At 36.5% G+C, this 21,412-nt stretch overlaps 1 protein-coding gene across 7 annotated transcripts in view; it reads right to left on the bottom strand.

Moving 5' to 3' along the window:
- The window catches only part of SNTG1 (syntrophin gamma 1), a 707,225-nt gene that overhangs the window by 56,346 nt on the left and 629,467 nt on the right, over positions 1-21,412 (bottom strand). For all 7 annotated transcript variants that reach the window (XM_084773017.1, XM_084773015.1, XM_084773016.1 and 4 more), the window contains one exon: positions 20,289-20,360. In XM_084773017.1, the coding sequence (XP_084629143.1) occupies positions 20,289-20,360 (72 nt within the window). The remainder of the gene's footprint in view (positions 1-20,288; positions 20,361-21,412) is intronic.

The following is a 21,412-nucleotide window of genomic DNA, read 5'->3' as shown; positions in this document are numbered from 1 at the left end:
AATTACACCTGACTTCTCAACAGAGACCACGAAAGCAAGAGGGGCCTGGGCTGAGGTCATCCAGACACTAAGAGACCACGAATGCCAACCCAGACTACCATATCTAGCAAAACTTTCAATCACCATAGATGGAGAAAACAAAATATTCCATGACAAAACCAAGCTTAAATTATATCTAAACCTACTCTACCAATCATAGAAGAAAAACTCCATCACAATGAGGTCAACCACACCCAAGAAAACACAGTATATAGATAATCTCACAACAGCAAAAACAAAACACGCCCAACAAGACACAATTACTACCAACTCCACAAAAAAAGGATCCAAGAACCATTGGTCACTAATATTTCTCAACATTAATGATCTCAACTCCCTAGTAAAAAGTCACAGGCTAACAAAATGGATGTAAAAACAAGATCTGTCATTCTGATGCTTTCAAGAAACACATCTCAGCAACAAAAATAGACATAACCTCAGAGTAAAGGGCTGAAAAAAGATTTTCCAAGCAAAGAGACCCAAGAAGCAAGCAAGAGCAGCCATTCTAATATCTGATAAAGTAGACTTTCAATTAAAATTTATCAAGAAAGATGGAGAATGGCACTTCATTCTCATCAAAGGAAAAAAATTCATCAATAGGACATTACTATCTTGAATATCTATGCCCAAATATGAGGGCACCTGCATTTGTAAAAGAAATACTTTTAAATTTGAAATCACACATTGACCCCAATACAATCATAATGGGAGACCTCAACACCCCACTCTCAACAATGGACAGATATTCAAGGTAGAAACTAAATAGAGAAATAATCAATCGAACAGAGGTCATGGATCAAATGTACCCAACAGACATCCATAGAGCTTTTCACATAAACAGAAAATAATAGACCTTTATTTCCACACCACACAGAACCTTCTTCAAAATTGACCATATAATCGGTCATAAAACAAGCCTTAACAGATACCAAAAAAATGAAATAATACCTGGCATTTTATCAGACCACCATGTCTACAGCAGTCTATAAATACGTGGAAACTGAAAAATGTTTTACTCAATGACAACTGTGTCAAGAATGAAATAAAGAAAGAAATTAAAGACTTCCTAGAATTAGATGAAAATGAAGGCACAACATATCTAAAACTTTGGGACACAATGAAAGTAGTGCTAAGAGGAAAGTTCATAGCACTAAGAGCCTTCATAAGGAAATTGGACACATCACATAAAGCAACTTAATGGGACACCTGAAAATTCTAGAAAAAAAAAAGGACACACCCAAAAAGAGTAGACTGCTGGAAATAATCAAACTCATAGATGAAATCAATAAATTAGAAACAAAGAAAACAACTCAAAGAAATAAGGAAACTATGACCTGGATCTTTGAGAAAGATAGACAAACCCTTAGCCAAATTAACTAAAAGGCAAAGGGACAATAGCCAAATTAAAAAAAATAAGAAATGAAAAGGGAGACATAACATTGGATACCAAGGAAATCCAAAGAATCGTCAGGTCTTACTTCAAAAACCTATATGCCACAAAATTTGAAAATCTAGATGATATGGACAATTTACTTTATATTTTCCACTTACCAAGTTGAATTGAGATCAGGAAAACAAATTAAATAATGCTATATCCACTAAGGAAATAGAACTAGTCATCAAATGTCTCTCAAACAAACAAACAAACAAACAAACAAAGCCCAGGGCCAGATGGATTCAGTGCAGAATTCTACCAGACCTTAAAAGAAGAGCTAATACCAATACTCCCCCAACTATTCCACAAAATAGAAACACAAAAATCACTAACAAACTCAAATACCTAAGCCACATAAAGACCCAACAAAGAAAGAGAATTTCAGACCAATTTCCCTTATGAGCATAGATGCAAAAGCATACAATAAAATTCTGGCAAACTGAATCTACGATCACATAAAAAATGTCATCCATCATGACCAGTACGCTTCATCCCAGGCATTAATGGGTGGTTCATCATATAGAAATCCACCAAATGTAATCTTTCATATAAATAAGCTGAAGAAAAAACATATGATCATCTCTTTAGATGATGAAAAATAATTTGACAAAATGCAACACCCTTTCATGTTAAAAAGTCTTAGATCAGGGATACGAGGCACATACCTAAATATAGTAAAAGCAATATACAGCAAGCCTACAGCCAACATCAAACTAAATGGAGAGAAACCTAACTCAATTCTACTGAAATCAGTGACACAATAAGGCTGTCCACTTTCTTCATTTCTCTTCTAGATAGTACTTGATGTCTTAGCTAGAACAATAAGACAGCTAAAGGGGATCAAGGGGATACAAATAGGAAAGGAAGAAGTTAGTTTCACTATTCACAGATGATATGATAGTATACAACAATGATCCCCAAAATTCTACCAAGGAACTCACACAGCTGATAAACAACTTCAGCAAAGTGGCAGGATAAAAAATTAACTCAAAAAAGTCATTAGACCTCCTGTATACTAATGACAAATGGGTTGGAAAAGAAATTAGGGATCTACACCCTTCACAATAGCCACAAATAATACAAAGTATCTTGATGTAACTCTAATCACCCAAGTGAAAGACTTATATGAAAAAAATGTCAAGTCTCAGTAGAAGGAAATTGAAGAAGATATCAGAAAATGGAAAGACCTCCCATGCTCATGGATTAGAAGAACCAACATAGTAAAAATGGCCATCCTACCAAAAGCAATCTAGAGATTCAATGCAATCCTTATCAAAATACCAACACAACACAATATTTTACAGAACTGGAAAGATCAGCTTTCAACTTCATATGGAAAAACAAAAAACCCAGCTAAAAAAAATATCCTGTACAGTAAAAGATCTTCTGGAGAAATCTCCATCCCTGATCTCAAGTTGTACTACAGAGCCACAGTAATAAAAGCAGCATGGTACTGGCATAGAAATAGGCCAGTTGACAAATGGAATAAAATTGAAGACCCAGAAACAAATCTACACACCTATGGTCATTTGATTTTTGACAATGAAGCCAAATTCATACAATGGAAAAAAGACAACACCTTCAAGAAATGGTGGTGGTCTAACTGGATGTCTACTTGTTAAAAAGGCAAATAGATAGATATTTACCACCCTGTCCAAAACTAAAGTCCAAGTGGATTAAAGACCTCAACATTAAACCAAACATACTAAATCTGTTAGAGGAAAAAGTGGGGAAACACTTAGAACTCATTGACAAAGGAGAAAATTTCCTTAACAGAACACCAACAGCCCAGGCTCTAAGATCAACAATTAATAAATGGGACTTCATGAAACTGAAAAGCTTCTGTAAACCCAAGGATTTTGCCAGTACAACAAAGCAACAGCCTACAGATTGGGAAAAGAGCTTTACCAGCCTTACATCTGACAAAGAACTAATACCATTTTTCAGTTCTTAAAGAGATATTTTTTAAATGAATTTAATGGTGATTGCCTTGTGGTTCTTTTGAAGGCTAGATACCCTATTCACATTTGTTATTTGGGGACATGACTGCTGCATATCACTATAATGTGCATAATACCATTTATAATTGCAATATCAATATCACAATTGACTTTTGCTAAGAACTAGATCTGATCTTATTCCAGCTTCAGGATCACCACTAACAGAACATGTGCCTGTCCACTTCTCTCTTCTCTCTGTCTCTCTCTCTCTCTGTCTCTCTTTCTCTGTCTGTCTGTCTGTCTGTCTGTCTGTCTGTCTGTCTCTCTCTCTCTCTCTCTCCCTCACTCTCTCTCTCTCTTTCTCTCTCTGTCTTGTTCCCTCCCTCCTTAAGTCCCTCCCCCTACTTTATATGTATTGTATGTATGTATGTAAACATGTATGTATGTCTATAAAGGAAAAACTGTCACAGATCAAAATAGTTATGTAAGTGCTAAAGCCTACTCAATAGAGATGTGTATCATTTCTCATTAATATGCTGTCCTCTTTTAAGAATATCACTTATACTACGAAATGCTATGATGAGTATTTTCCATGTTATAACTATGCAAATTAAGGTTTTGGAAGGTCAGAATTGTTATAGTAAATTGAACAAGGCAGACATAGAAATATGAGCTAAGCATGACCTCACCTCTCCAAGGAATATAAAGTCAATGATTTCTTAGGAATTGAGAGTAGGATATTGGTCCCAGATGCAAGCAAGATGCAAGGAAAGGTAGGGAGAGACCTGAAAGTGATAAGAGGACACTAAGCTGCAGTAAAATACGACAGAGAAATGCTTGTGTGCTTATATCAAAGAGCGAGAACAAAGGCAGTAATTATGTTCTACATAGTTCAGAAGTTTTAAGAAATGGTTTTAAATGTGTTCATGCAAATGAAGTATTTGGAATATTCCTAGAAGTCCTTCAAATGATGAGTGGATAATAAAAATGTCCTTTGTAGACAATGCAACTTCCAAAAATCCCCAAAACTGCAAAATTCACAAATATCGTATTGAGTGATATGAAGGATATGATGTTGAATGAACCAGGCCATGAAAGACAGATGCCATAGCTTCTCTTTATACATGGATCTTAGCTGAGTATTCAGCCTTCACAAGAACCACAAGGCAATCACCACTAAATTTGTTTTAAAAAATATCTCCTTAAGAACTGAACAGCCTAAAGGTACGCCAGTTGACAAAGGAGAGAAACAAAAACAAATAAAATTTAAAGCTACCAATCTATAAAGCCTATGAAACACAACAGTGACTGGCCCTGTATAAAGCACCAAAAATGTAGAGGTTGGACTGTAAACCTTGGTTAACCAACAGTTGTCCAAAAGGCATTAAGCCCTGCTTAACATAAGGAATTCATTTCTTGTATTTTAAACCTAGCCAGCTACTCATGGCTGGAGTAGACATAGACCAAAGAGTACATCCTATTATAGCAATTTTCATAAATCTATATAATATCTAATTTAATTGTAATACTAATGCTTGTACCCATAGATCAGTTTAGGTCTCTCCACTCACCAAAAAAGCCTCTTTCTGAAACATATAGGAACTGTAAGAGAGATTTGTAACTAGTCAAAATGTAGATAAGTGACCATGAGGGAAATAGTCCCAACTGACACATTCATAATCTACACATGTGGTTGTTTAGGTGGGAATAGCTCCCATAGACTCATGTCATTGAATGCTTGGCGCAGAGAGAGTGGCATTGTTAGGAGGTGTGGACTTGTTTGTGTAGGTCTGGCCTTGTTGGAGGAAATATGTCACTGCGGTGGTGGGCTTTGAGGTCATATATGTTCAAGCTGTGCCCAGTCACACAGTCATCTTGCTTCCTGATGACCAAGATGTAGAATTCTCAGCTTTTTCTTCAGCACTATTTCTGCCTGGATGTTGCCATGCTTCCAGCCATGTTGAAAATGGACCAAAAATCTGAATCTGCAAGCCGGCTCAATGAAATATTTCCCTTTAAAAGAGTTGGCTTGATCATGGGGTCTCTTCACAATCATGAAACCCTCAGAGCACATTTTCAAAGAAGACATGGAAAACTGTAGGAACTAGAAGACTAGGACACCTATAGCAAGACACTGTCTTCTAAACATGACAGTGAAAGTGTACACAAGAAATCTCAGCAACACTTGCATAATGACACGGGACCACACGCCAAAATGGCATGGGTAAAATTCACAAGACTTTACCATGAGAAGTAAATCTGTAAGCAAACCATGGTTGTAAGAAGGAGAATCAGTTTTCTTTAGAGATAGTTCTTCTGAAAAGTTATTATATGCCGAACTGCAGTACTAAATACATGTACATAAGAGCCACACTAAATGGACCCAGTTGGGTTTTTTTTTTTAATGCATACACTATGTATGTGTGAAACAGTAAGGGTAAAAAAAAAATGTTGTCATGAAATTGAGAAAATGAGGCACAGTAGGAGAAAACATGGCAGAAGTTGGATGGAGAGAGGAAGTTGATAGAAAATATATAAACACAGTACTCATGTATGCCACTGTGAAAAAAATCAAGACGCTTACATTTTAAAAAATAAATAATCAAAGAGTAGATGTTCATTCGCCCTGACTTAAACATTAGTCAGTGCATAGATTTAATGAAGCATGTTGCTTTGTAAAAAGTATTTATTTTTATTATCTAGAGATCATTTGAGCAACAAATGTAGTTATAAGTAAGGAAAACAAAACAAATAAATTAAAGTTTTAGAGACTGGAACAAGTTGTATGATACAGTCATACATTGTAAAATATACAGGTACAATCTATTTTTAAATATATAGTTTTCTTTGATGAAAAATTTTGATGAAAAATACCAGCAGATTTTTTCATCATCAGAGTTGAAATTAATAATACATAATATAATTGCTCTAAGACTTCTCTTTTAGAGGCGTCTAAACAGGATGAAGGTTATTTTTCATAGCTACCAAGAGCAGCATGTAAATTGACCCCACCAACTGCCTGCCTTTCCTCAATGCCTCCCTCTTTATGACATTGATAATTATGCTTTTAATAAGTGTCTCAGCACATATTGGCTTAAGTTCCCTTGCTGAAATAATGTCCTTGATTGTGCAGAAAATTGTGAAGCAAAGAAAAGGAGAGTTTGTTTTTTAAAAAATCTGTCTGATCAATGTGGGAATGGGCCTTTCCCATTCAGATGGAAAATAATTACATATGATATTTTTAAGGGGAGTCATAATGGAGAGAATTAATAGATAATATATTATAGCATTATACTTGGATTGCATTCTTTATTTTTTATTTAACATGAGTTAGTCAGTTTTGTTATTATTTTCAATAATATACAAAGGAATTTTCTGTAAGACACTGATAGAGGGAAACAGAAACTCTGCTGTCAAAATTAGCATTGTTAAGACTGGAAAAGTAAACGAATAAGGATGATGAAACAGTATGACTGATCTGTTTCAGAACTAACGAATGAGATGACTCTCAAATTTGCCTAATGAGATTAATGATCTTTAGTATTAGATCAAAGAGTTATCGATTTCACTTCTAATACTGTACCTCCAAGAGCAATCCTATAATATTAGGATATGGATAAAGGGGATATAGTTTTCTATAGTAACACAATGCAGAAATCATATATTACTTGAAATTGTGAATGAGGACATCACAGGGCAAAAGCAATAAAATCTCTAAGTGGACATTTGGTACTGTCTTGAAAACAAACTACAAGCAATCTCTTATTTTTCGAGCATATAAAACTAAAGAATAGAATTGCAATTCTTAGCATTTAATGGCTGAGGTGTGAGTTTTATTCTCCAATACTCTTACATACATTCTTTCATGATAACTGTCTCTTAGAAAGAAGCTTGTTTGAGTTAAATTTTTAAATATTTTCACAAGTGTTTTACCTGAAGATGTAAAAACAGGACATGAATTACCTGGACTAGTGTTATAAGTGGTTTTGAACCACAGTGTAGTGCTGGTATCTTTTAAAAAGGTTAAAAAAAAAAGTAGCCATTTTCTTGCCAATATATCACAACAGCAGTCTATGTCAGAAATAGTCTTTCAGCCGTTTACTAATACTCTTCCCCTCTGAAGCCTCTTGAGTTGGGCCTCTATAATACACATTTTCCTCAGCAGTACTGTCGTTCATGTTCCTACCAGAACATCCCAGGAGATCTCACTTAAAGCATCCAATCGCTTTTCTAGTTCATTCTCTCAAAATCTTCTCCAGTCCTCCAAACAGCAGCATGGTCAGGCCTGTCACAGCAATACCATATTCCTGAAACCAACTTCTGTCTCAGTATTCTATTGCTGCAAGGAGGCATCTTGACCAAGTCAGCATTAATAACAGAAGGCATTTAGTTGGGTGCTTGCTTACAGTTTCGGAGTGTTGGTCTGTGATCATCATAGTGCAAAGCAGACAGGCATAGTGATGCAGGAGTGCCTGATCTTCAAGGAGAGGGAGGGAGGTCTGCCTGGCATGGGCTTTTGAAACCTCAAATCCCACCCTAAGTACACACTTCCTACAACAAGGACCCACCTTCTAATCTTTATCAACAGTCCACAAACTGGGAACCAAGCATCCAGATGTAACAGCCTATTGGAGCTCTTTTCATTTAAACTACTATAAATGCCCACGTATTCCTCTGCCCAAAACAAACTTTATTTTCTTCATAAAAATTTGGTAAATTTCTTTCAAGTCTATGACTTGTAATATATAGTATTTTTATTAATTAAGTTTTTACATATGCATTTGTATTATTAGACATATATACAATAAATACCTATAGCAAGAAGAACCATGACACAATCAGGAATTACATAAATGTTACATTCTTAGTGTTTTGGCTATTTGTATTTGGCAGCCTTGAAGAAAACATCTTTCCTATCTTGGTGCATCTAAAATTCTTAATGTAAATCAGTCTCCATCACATCTTGTTTTGAGATCACCAGATTTATTGGTCTATAATTTATGCATTATTTATCTTTTAGCAAGATGGTTTTGATTTCTGCTTATTTGCAAACATTCTTCCTGAAATAAAAATAATATGGGAAAGGAGAAAAATTAAAGAAAATGGAAATCTTATTACATATTTATATGCAAATTCCTGTCCATTAGCGAATAACATGCCCAGATAACATATTGGGGGTATCTGGGAGTGTCAGTAGAGAGAAGACAACTTTCCAGGTGTATGAGTCTATTAGGTGGGTTCAGGCCCCCAGACCCCTTTTGGCCTCTCCATTCTCACTTCTGTGCTGCAATCTGGAGTTTCCTGTCACCAGGATTTATGTAAGAGACTGTACTTGTGGACCATGATTTAACAGGTGCTGATTAATGAAGAAGGAAGATTAAAAGGAAGATGGCTTTAAAAGACATTAACAAATGTAGCAGATAGAGGAACTGTCACCAGCAATTACCTATTAGCTTGAAGTATGTGGTCCACAGACATTCCAGTGAATGCCACGTGAAAGTCTCCCTAAGTGAAACTAAATCTTATAATAATGGCTACAAGCATAATTCATAGCCCAATATGAAAAAATAGAACAGCATGGTCTTAGTACTTTTATGCTCTGCTTTTTTCTACTATATGGATTAGCCAACAGTAACTTCAATAACATTTGCCCTTTAAGTCAAGTCATTGAGGAACACAGCTAGTACATGTACTGAGATTCATAACTGATCTCTTAATTCTGTGACATAATAAAAAGAGCAGTGAATATTACTTGATTTGTTATTTTAACTGTTCAGTGTTTCTAATAACATTAGTCACCGCATTCAATGCCTGTGGAAAGGCATATCATCATGGGACACCTATCTTCCACCTGTCATTGGCATTCAAGTTAGCAGATGGAGAGTAAAGGTGAAAGGGTTGCAAAGGACAGAGTCAGCACTGCCTTCAAAAGCCTGACCAGAGCAAACAATATAGAATGTATATGTAGCACTGGTGAGGGCATCAAGCCACTGTTCTTTGCTGTTGTCCGCGTGGCACAAAAAGATGCCACCTGAGCTTCCATATGTCCAGACAGAGGCAATTGTATGAGACCTCAAAATGCAATGTGACACTGACAAGGTCTGCCTCTGAGTAAAAATGGGTCCTGTAGCACTGAGACACTTTTATTTCTTTTCTCTAACAAGGAAGCTGTAAAGAATACACCAGACTCAGAAGAAAAAAAACAGTAAAGAATTATAAAGATGGTCAAATGCCATCCTTATCAAGAAGTTTTGTACACCTTTAATCCCAGCACTCGGGAAAGCAGAGGGAGGTGGGTGTCTGAATTGTGGCCAGCCTCATCTACAAAAACTCTATACAAAATAAAATAATAACATAAAAAACCACATGAGAAAAACATTTAAGAACCAATCAATAACAGACAGAGGGACCAGAATGTTACCAAAGTGACAATCTGAGAGAAACTGCAGAGCTTTCTTTATTAGAAAATGTGATGAGGAGCATTGCCACCTTCCAGTTATGGGTTCATGTCTGATCTCCCCAAAGACACATGAACATGAAACCACTCTTGGCCTCCAAGGCAGAAGAGTCTATGGTCCTGATGAGAGTGTGTGTATTAGAGTCGTTTCTCCTGGCAAGGAGATGCTGAAGGGTATCTGAATGAAGTATTAAAGTTATAAAGGACAAAACAAAAAAATAAATAAATAAAACAAACAAAACCAAAACAAAACAAAAAACGCTGTCTCAGAAAAAAGGAAGGAATACCAAAAAGAAAGTAATAGAAATCTATGCCTCTGACTTCAGCACTTCCTCAATAATCTTTCTCTGGATCAAAGTACAGAAGGATCAACTAAGGCAAATGTTTATTTGGGTCATGCAAGGCACATCCAGATGTTTAGACTGAAAAGAAAATTGTTTCCTTAGTACTAGGTAACCATCTCTACTCTTGGGCTATGCCTTTGGTTTCTGACCAGTGCTGAAGAGTGGCTGGAACAGATACATCCATCTCTCAAATTAAACTTTCTAATCCTCCAATGGGAACAGTATTTTCATCACCTCTCCAGGCTCCTCTGGGATGCCTTATAGAGAATTTCAAATCCTTACGCCCATATTAAGGGCTGCTAAGATTACATACTCTGCAACCAAACTTGGACAGATCTAAAATGAGACTTTTTAGTTTACCACCAGCAGTCAGGTAAAATGGAAGGAAGGTCGCCATGTTCAAACCTTTTGCTCACCTGAAATTTTCAAACACTGTCAGCATTCTATCTCTCCTTATTTTCAAACCTTCTCTCTTTTTTGCTTTCCCAAAAGTTTCAAATGTGCACCTAAAGGGAATTTTCTCTCTAACTTACTAACTTTGTCTTCTGCCCACATATATGTTCCAGTATCCTGCCAGACTTTCAACACCCAGGACATCATCAAAACAACTCTCTCCACAGGTGCTCCAGCCAAACCTCACAGATCAATCCAGCTGGACCTGCATTGCCCCTCCTAGCTGCATATGTTCTCAGACCCTGAACAGCAAAGAAAGCAGCCTGCTCTTCCAAGACCTGTCACCACCTTAAAGTCAGCAGGAAGCAGTCAAAGATGATTGATTACTTCTCTCTCCTTTTATCCATTTGCAAAAGGCTAAAATGATGTGCCCAGGATGAACAGCTGCTGGTTCTCTCAGCACTCCTTGGTCCCTATTTGCTACAGGACATGGCTGATATAACCTGCCCTCTACCCTGAAGTTTCCAGGGCATAGTTTTTCCTTCCCATTCATCATATCATCTGCACATTTTGCTGCATTTTTTCTTTTTCTTTCCCCCCTTACCTGCACTTATATACTTTATCTTATTTTATATGAAAAAATCCAATGTCATCATTTTTAATTATAGAAAAAGGGAGGAATGTTAGGATTCTGACCCAGTCTGCCTACCTGTGATGTCATTGCCTACTTGCCACTGAGAATGGCCCTACTAAGTATATAAAAGGACAGGCTCACTTCACCTCTCTTTCACATCTCACCTCTCTCTCTCTCTCTCTCTCTCTCTCTCTCTCTCTCTCTCTCCTCTTCTCTCTCCCTATCTTTCTGTCTCTCTGTTTCTCTCTGGAATACCATCCCCCCTTTCCTTCTTTCCCCATGCTCATACAATAAACATCTCCAACTAAAAAAGAAAAAGAAAAAAAAAAAGAAAATTGGTATGGGGTGACGCTGGAGGAAGTGCATATGGCTAACATCACTGTACAGAACATGTTAGCAATGCTTCTAGCTTAAACCACCAGCATGCAGTGAATACTGGGTACATACTGTAAGCAATCTGATGAGGATTATGGAGTAATTATAGTAAATATGGCAAAACAAGGCTGTGGTTATTATTGGTGCCAAAATTCTAATCCAGTCCACCTGACATTTGTACATGATATTGCTGGATCACAAGTATTTCTGTCTAATAGTTTTTGTAGAATTTGTACTAATCGAATGCTCAGAAACAAAATAATACTTGGTAAATAATGAAAATGTGAAGTCAACAACTAACAGAATAAAAATAAAAAGTATTCTAAAATATATCGCCATAAGTATATTGCTGACAGTTATCAGGTGCATAAAGTCCACAGCTATTGTTATTTGAGTAAGAGCAACTGCCACAAGGATATTTCTTTGAAGAATTGGTTGAGTTATTTGGGAAGTATGGATATATGGCTTTATTGGAGAAGGTGAGTCACTGAAATTGTGCTTGGAAGTTTCAAAAACACTCATACCATACCCAGTGTGCTCTCTGACTGCTGCTTGTGACCAAGATAGAGCCTCTCAGCTGTTCCTGCCTCTGTCCTGCTCTCATCAACTCTAAAGCCATAAACAAAATCAAATGCTTTCCTTTATACATTGCCTTGGTCATGGTGCTCTATCACTGTAATAGAAAAGTAACTAAGACAGTTTTATTTAACAAGCATAATGGCTTCCTGAATTTGTAAAGGCTGTGTGAATTTAATACCAGAGAGAAACAGAGACAGAGAGACAGAGAAACACAAATAAGAATGCTATAAATGGCTTCTTCATTGAGAGTGGAGGGAAATTCTGGGATTATGCTCTTCGGGAGGGTGAAGCAAAATATATTTTTGAATTCTATATTGTACATGAATTATAATTTTTGTGTAGAACAAACTAGGTGGATATATTCTCTGACATAGAATTTAAATGTTGCTAATTCTTATTTTTTTTAAAAAAAATACTTTTTTCAATTGAAAATACTTTCAATTCCTTGGTGTTTCATCAGGACCCCATTTTGTCTATATAACTTTACAATTTCCCCAATTCAAAAGAATAGGAAAATCAACCCAACACTATCTACTTTGTGAGGTGAACTTTACAATTCAAATTCATGTATTTTTCTAAAGAAATAATTATTCCTAAGCTCACATAAAACACTGTAAGCATCACATTTGGTAAGAAGAGCATAGCACATGGAAAAATCAGCATTTCTCCTGTGCAGCAATCAGATGATGGCCTGACATAACTGTGGTCTGAACATTTTTTCTCTTCAAAGAGGCTGATACACAGTAGAACAGCTATTTCATTCTTGAGACTACATAAAGGCTATAGAGAATAATATTAGTAACAGTAAGTGTAATTTTTGCATATAAATAAGAAATAGTAACCATATAATCTAATGTCATTTTAAAATTCAAAATAGCAAGATACATTATAAATATGTATCTAAAGTACAATTAATTTGATCAACAATAGAGCAAAGACACAGCATACAAACTGTAACATGTCATTTTAACAAGATATTCTAAATACACTTTAATAATATCTCAGTACTTTTATATAATTTTTATTCTATTAGGAGAAAATCTTCAGAAGGAGAAAGTAGATGCTTTTCTTTAATACTAATAGTGAAATTAAAGTAAAAGAATATTATGGACTTTAAGGTCAGGTGATTTCATGAGCAGATACGATAGTGAATTTGTAAAGTAGAAATTTTTACTATCTGAAGTTTCAAAAGCATTAAGTCTATCTCAATTCTTAAAAGCTTTGAAATATATCTGAAGGAGTTTAAGTTGCATAGATGATTTCAAATTATTTCCTTTTAGGAAGAGATTCTTGAGATTGATGCCAGATTGATATATATATATATATATATATATATATATATATATATATATATATATATATATATATATACATACATAGGCATTTTCTAGCATTGTCTTACATCCAAAATGTCTTCTGGTGATTTTCCATATGAATATTCACTAACCAGAAATTTACTGTGGAATATCAGTCATCAGTTATTCTAAATTCTTCATTTATTTCTATTTTTATAAATATGTTTGTGGGATTTTTAAGGTTAATACTATACAATTCTACTCAAATAACAGATGTAAATTACAATATGAAGTTTGAAAAGCAGTTTTCTTCCATGGCTTTTCTCCAAATGAAAACTGGGCTCTGCCATGAATCAGATGGGAAAATGCCACATCATTGGTTTATGGCTAATCACAAAGCTAGCTATGAGGCAAGAAGACTGGGTCCTGTGGTTACCTGAGAAAAGCATCCTTAAATTAAGAAGGACTTTTTATTTCTTTAGGTGCTAAGATTTTGGTAAACTTTCACCTAAATGGGAGATGGGGATGAAAGCATCAAATGTGGCTTGCAAGCCAGTGTACAGTCAATGAAACCCTTTTTAAAAATTCATTTCACAGTCTTCACTTTCTAGGAAAATGGGATAGTGGTGAGGACATCGTAAGGTGAGAGAATTATAGGAGATAGGGAAATAGATGGATCCAAAAGGTCCTAGAAACCTCCAAGAAAAACACTATGATGGGCAGATCTGGGCCAAGAGGTTCTGCTCGATCTATGGCACCAACCAAGGACAATATGTGCAGTCATCATAAAACCTCTACCCACACCTAGCTAAGGGACAGAATATTCTCCACAGTTAAGTGGAGACTGGGGACTAACTTCCACAAGAACTCTGGTGCCCCTTATTTGGCCATGTCCCCTTCATGGGGAGGCCCGATGGCAATCGGAGGAAGGATAGCCAACTACCAAGAAGAAACTTGATACCCTAGCATCATATTCAAGGGGAGGAGGTCCCCATCAGTCGTAGTCATAGGGAGGGGAATGAGGTGAAAGCGGGAGGGAGGGAGGAATTGGGAGGATGCACGGGATGGGATAGCAATTGAGATGTAATATGAATGATTTTATTTTTCAATAAAAATATTAAATAAATAAATAAATAAATAAAATTCATTTCACATCCAGGTTTCAGCCCATCCCTCCTCACCTACCAGCCCTAGCCCCTCCTCTCCCACACTCCCTTACTCGCTTTTTAGTAGAGGGGAGCCCCCTCACCCCAGTTCATCAAGTTGAGTGAAGACCAAACACCCCCTCCTTCCATGTGGCCAGGCAAGGCAGTCCCACATGGCAGAAGTAATAGAAAAGCTGGCAAGAGAGCCCATGCCAGAGAGAGCTCCGACTCACCTGAATAGCAGACCCACATGAAGCCCAGGCTACCCATTAGCCACATCCCGGCGACTGCCTGGGTTGAGACCATGCAAGATACTTGGTTGGTGCCTCAGTCTCAGCAGGGCCGTCTAAACCCCTGGCTAAGTTGGCTCTGTTGATCCTCTTGTGGAGCTCTTGTCACCTCTAGGTTCTTTTTCCACTAAGACTACCTATGCTTCACTCATTGTTTGATTTTGAGTCTCAGCATCTGTTCTGAGGCACTGCTGGGTGGAGCGTCTCAGACAACAACTCTGTTAGGCTCCTGTCTGCAAGCATAGCCGAGTATCCTTAGTAGTGTCTGGATTGGTTCTCTCCCATGGAGTGTGTCTTGGGTTGGGCAAGGCACTGGTTGCCCTCAGTCTCTGCTCTATCTTTATCGCTGCGTGCACATCTATTGGCAAGGTGAATTTTGAGTCAAAGTTTTTGTGGGTAGATTGGTTTTCCCCTCCCTCTACTAGGAGATTGTCTAGTTAGAGGATGTTCCTTTTCAGTGTCTATGGCTGTTGCTACTAGGAGTCTCTGCTAGAGTTCCTCTCATATGGCCCTGGGAACCTACCCTGACTTAGGTGTCCAGCTTGTCACAGAGTTGCTCTTTCTGTTTTCTATAAAGGCCTTTTGTCTTCCTGCCCCTGCACTCCCAAGATCTGATCTCTGCCCTCATATCTCCCTGTGTTTTCTCTCCTACCTTGTACCCTCTCTTCAACCAGTACCTCTGACTACTCTATTATACCTTCTGAGTAAGATTTAAGCATCCTCCCTTGGATTCTCCTTGTTAATTATCTTCTTTGGGTCTGTACAGTGCAGTATGTTTATCCTGTGTTATATGGCTAAAAATCCACTTATAAATGAGGACATACCATGTGTGTCTTTCTGGGTCTGGGGTACCTCATTCGGTATGATCTTTTCTAGTTCCTTCAATTTGCCTGCAAATTTCATGATTTTTAAAAAATAGCTAAGTAGTATTCCACTGTGTAAATGTTTTTAATGCAATTTAATTAAGACCTTGGAGTGTTAAGGATATCTTGGAAAAACAGCAAAGTGTTCCACATAACATATGGCAGATGTATGAAATTCACTGTCCCAAGACACTGCAAGCTAAGATGCTTAAATCTAAATATATAAGAAAGTACACAAATAAAAATGAAATCTTGTTTCATTTTCTATTATGAATAATGATTAGGTCTCTGTTTTGTATTATGACAATAGGCTGCATCTGAAGTCACCTTAGTTGGCATTGTCCATGGGAATAACTTTCCCTGTTATGATTTCTTTTTCTTTCTTTCTTTCTTTCTTTCTTTCTTTCTTTTTTTTTTTTGTTTTTGTTTTTTTATTTTGAGACAGGGTCTATCTATGTAGCTCAGCCTCTGCTGGAACTTCCTACAAAGCAAAGGCTAGACCTCTACTCTGGACCTTCCTGCTTCAGGTTCTGGTTCCTGAGATTGCTAAAGCAAGCATCACACCCCAGCTTGATGTGTTCCTTCCTGCTGTCAATCCTCAGAGTAAATGAACACCATTTTCACACAGAGCAGCCATGCTGACACATTGTGACCCAAACAAAGCCTTGCTAATCACCATAGAAACAGATGGGTATTATCAGAGAAAACAATTCTCAAGCTCAGGATTTTAGGAAGACTTAAGTATATTGTGGCAATTTAACTACAAACTTACATTTATAACTAAAGGCTATTGTTAAGTATTTCAAGTGAGTTAAACTGTGAAACAAATTCACAAGCAAGCCTTTCTTAGAAGACAATAGCACCTGATATAGATTTAGAATACTCAGAAGCATTATTTCAAAACGATGACCATATGAATAAGAAAAAAATTCTCCAAAGCAATAATTTGAACATCATTATGAGATATTTCTAACTAGTAGTGTCTATTTCCTCTTCCAAATGCTGGTAGTAGTGATGAAAAGAATTGTAGACCTTATTTGTTAAATATAGAATACGTGAATATATTTTATCTGTATCTTTAAGACACAAATCTCTCGTTTTTTTTTATTTTAATACAGAGTGTTTTTTTCTGTGTATCTCTTTTCTTATTCATCTTTTTTTCTTTTCTCTTTTTTAAAAACTTTTTTATTTTCATTTTTTTAGTATTATAATTTTTTCTTTTTTTTCTTTTTTTAATTAATTTATTCTCGTTACATCTCAATGGTTATCCCATCCCTTGTATCCTCCCATTCTTCTCTCCCTCCCATTTTCCCCTTACTCCCCTCCTCTATGACTGTGACTGAGGGGGACTTCTTCCCCCTTTATATGTTCATAGGGTATCAAGTCTCTTCTCCTCAGTGTTAGTAATAGAATTTGGGGCCACTAACCTTAATGTGCATACATGTACACACAACACACAGGTGCACATCTCCCTACATATACTTGCCATTGAAAGAGAGAAGAGGAAAGAGGGAAATATATAGACATGAATAATGAGAAAGAGATAAACAGAGAAAGAGATAAAGACAGAAACAGAGATCTCTATGGAGGAAGAGATAGAAATATGGAAAGAAATACAGGTAAAGATGAGAAATATATAATGGAAAAAGATATATAGGTCGAAACAGAATACTCACCTGCTTAACTGAAGCACAACCATCTTCTTTGGCTTCCATCACTACCCACCCCTTCAGAATAATCATCTACTTCTACAGTCTTTTGCACTCATGGAAAAGACTATCTTTTCTGCTCTGGTTACTAGTTGCATTGAAACCAGATGCTACACAAGACAGAGAGAGTACCTCTATCCTATAGATTCTGAAAAGAACAAATCTACAGGTTATAAGCATAGGAAATATTTCAAAAGAATGTTAATAGAAAAATTTCCAGACTGAGGCAAAGAGATGTTAATTCATATACAAGGGGCCTTTAGGAAACAGACCAGATAAAGCCAGGAAAGAAATCACTAAATACACAAGACAAAGAAATTATATTGAAACTCACATTGAAAAATAACAAGAAGGAAATATATAGTCACATAAAGACAGGCCCACTAGAATTATATCAGATCACTCAATTGGAATTTTAAAAGCAAAAAGGTACTATGAAACTGAACAGAGAATTCTCAAAGGAACTACAAATGACTGATAAGTGTATCTTTTTTTAAAAAAAATGAAAAAAAATGTTTAACATCATTAGCCACCATGGATATACAAATAAACGACTTTGAGGTTCTACCTCACACCAGTTGGAATGGCTATTTATAAGAGGTCAATTATTTAAGAAAAAAATGTTGGCAGGGTATGTGAAAAAGAAAACCTGCACCCAACAATGATGGGAGTGCAAATTGGTGTGGCTCCTATCAAAACTGACATCAAGTTTCTCCAAAATCTAGAAAAAATTTCTTTATGGCCTAGCTCTGCCACTTCTAGGAATACATTCACACAGAGGTCACCATGTCCTACTACAGAGCCATTTCAACATCCTTGTTCATTTATGAAATATTTAGAATAACTAGGTAACGTAAATAGCTTAGATGCCCACCAGTTGAGAAATGAACAAAAAAATAGATGGCACATATATAATGAGATTTTATTAATCTGTAAAAAGTATTGACTCGAAGTTTGCAAATAACCAGTGAAACTGGCAAATGCTATAGCAAGTGAGATAAGACAGGCTCACTAGTCAAATGCTGCACATCCCTTTCCTGTGTGGATCTCACGGGAGCACAGAAATGAATGGCTGTCACTCCAGACTGAGACGCACAAGGAAGAAGGGGAGAGAAGCTGTAGGCAGCCCCAGATTCCACATAAGAGATTGGGAACTGCTTTAAGCTTTGCTATTGCACAGCAAGGTTACCACCGCTTGAAGGTGTCTATACAGCAGTATTTCAAGAATCCTGTTTTTAAAACAGACTCTCATTAATCTAGAGCTTGCTATGAAGAATCTGGTTTCATATTCACAGATCTTCATCTGCCTCTGTCTCTTGTGTGCCAGGAATAGAGGTGTGCACTTCCATATATGATAGTGGAAAAGAATGCAAACGCTTTTACTAATACTATTGGAAATACTTGATTTTATTTGCTAACTACACACATTTCACATGCATCATCACAGTGTACACCAAGAAGATGTTTCTAAAAGCCACAGTTAAAAATATAAAACTCTCAATGACATTTAAAATACAGGACAAAAGGCTTCGACAATCATTTCTCTAGAGAGGATAAAAACCTGGCCAAAATGCACATGCAGTAATAACAAACATCACTAATCAGGGAAATTCGCATCTATATCACTTGGAAATATTACCTCCTATCACATAGCATGGCTATTTTAAAAAAGGGAAATAACTACAGCTGTTACTCAGGTTTGAGGAAAACAAACGCTTAATACAGCTATGTGGAGATTTAAGTGAGACTACTCACTCATTACATGCAGCAGCACATATTGCTATAGGATTTAGAAATGCAACTGAAATATAATTCAGCCAGCAATTCTGCTCTGGGCATAGACCACAGGAAACCTAATCATTACTGGATGAAGGCATAGATACTCCTATGTCTTCTGCATCATTATTCAAAGTAGCCAGAATATGGAAGCTATTGAGGAGACTGTGAAAAGACGGAGTGATTAAGAAACCGCAGCACATAATAAACACGATGCAATATTTTCAGCCCTAACAATGACTTAGATCCTTCCATCTATCATAACACAGGCGAGTGGTGAGATGACCTGAATAAAAAGAGTCAGATATAAGAATATATGAGCTTCTTTGATTATGGAATCTAGAAAAAAATTAAACCGTGCAATGTAAATACATAGACATGAAGACTCGAGGAACAGGTTGGTAAGGGGAGAACCAGGCAGACATAGGTCAGTGGCTACAAAGTGGCAGATACACAGGAGGAGGGAATCTAGACATTTGAAGGGCAACGTGGGATTTTACCTGTTCTAGACTCAGAAAGAAAAAACAATTAACTTGTGAAATAAAGACTATGCAGGTTTACTTCCTGTGAGTATTATTTCATATTGTCTAGTGTATTGATATAATTCCCCACAGCATCATGATGTAGGCATTAAATTTGTACAATAAAACATTTCAAAGGAAACTTGCACCAATGGTTCCTTCAAATAACCCCTTTAATTCTTATTATGTCATGTATAAGCCATCTTAATTTTTCAGAATTCCTGATGACTTGATGCTGTGAGAGCTCTGTCGTCTGTGATACACAGCGATGGTCAACTCCCAAGGCAAAGCAAATTAAGTCATTTCTACATTTGTCGTGTTCTCTGATTTCAAAGACTTGCATCCCAGTTTCCCTCCTTTACTTCTCCTTTTCCTATCTCTTTCCACATTATCTTCTATTGATGGGTTATTTGTTTACAGGACTTGTTCATGAGCTCACATCTCCACCCTTCAGAAGACATTCCATTGAAATGTTTGTCCTCGCTGCACATACCTTGAGAACCTTGCACATGATCTCACACACAGAGAAGGTTTTCTCTGCTCGCGTCCAGTCCCACGTGGTCACCTTTAAGAGATAAGAAATAACATTTGTGCTATTAGGGAATGTCGGTTTCCCTCTGCTGCTTATGGAGAATGACAGTATCACAAACGTCTTTCTTTAGTCTCCCAATCAGTGACGTAGTTCATGTAAAATCCCTTTCATATCATTTGGGTTTATTCAAAAATTGTCAGCATTTGCCTACCCTTTTTTCAGGAAACATTTCATGTTGTCTGTAACAATTTCCAATTGGCAAAAATTCCTTATTTGTTTAAAATGATCTGTGTGTTCTCTAAACACAAATATTAAGTTTGCAAATACTAAATATGTATTTCTCCTTAGTAAGATGCAGAAAAGAACATAATATATCAACATTGGCTTCAATTACTTAAAAATAAATTATTGATATTTAAAGGCCATTCCAAGATTATTAAGATATTATAAAGATGTAATCTCCACTGTGAAGTTAATTCCTTTACTTATTTTGAAATATTTTATCTCTGCAATCACAGGACATTGTTCAGGGTAGAAATATAACAAGAAATATAAACATAACATTTTTCGATTTTTGGTACTGTGACTTTTGTATAGGCATTGACATAAAAAATATTAATGATCAAGTCTTGAGAACTCCCAGTTCATTTATATTATTAAACCTGACAGTGAAATGGCTGACCTTGAACTCAGAGATCTGCTTGCCTCTGTCTCCTGGGATTAAATGCATGTCTATATTCCAGCTGTATCACACAGACCTAGAAGGTCTTTGGATATGATTTCTTGTCAGAGCGGGCCATATTCTGAATTAAAATTTCTCTACCACAGTCAATAAATATGTATTGGGTGTTACTTCTCTGTAAGGCACCTGTTTCCGTTTAAGGCTTTCAAGAGAATAGTTGTGCAGACATATTTAATGCACAGAGAATATAAAACAGAATATATTGCAAAGTGATTAGGTTCCAGAAGAGGTGGCCAGTATGGACCATTATATGTTGAACTGTGATAGCTTACTGCTGTGGCTGAGCTTGAATATCCCCAAAGACCTATGTATTGAATGATTTTCCTGATCTGTTATATTTTTG

Source organism: Acomys minous (genome assembly GCF_964271855.1).
Source record: "Acomys minous genome assembly, chromosome: 1".
Taxonomy (NCBI): domain Eukaryota; kingdom Metazoa; phylum Chordata; class Mammalia; order Rodentia; family Muridae; genus Acomys; species Acomys minous.
This window is presented reverse-complemented; position numbering and strand designations above follow the sequence as displayed.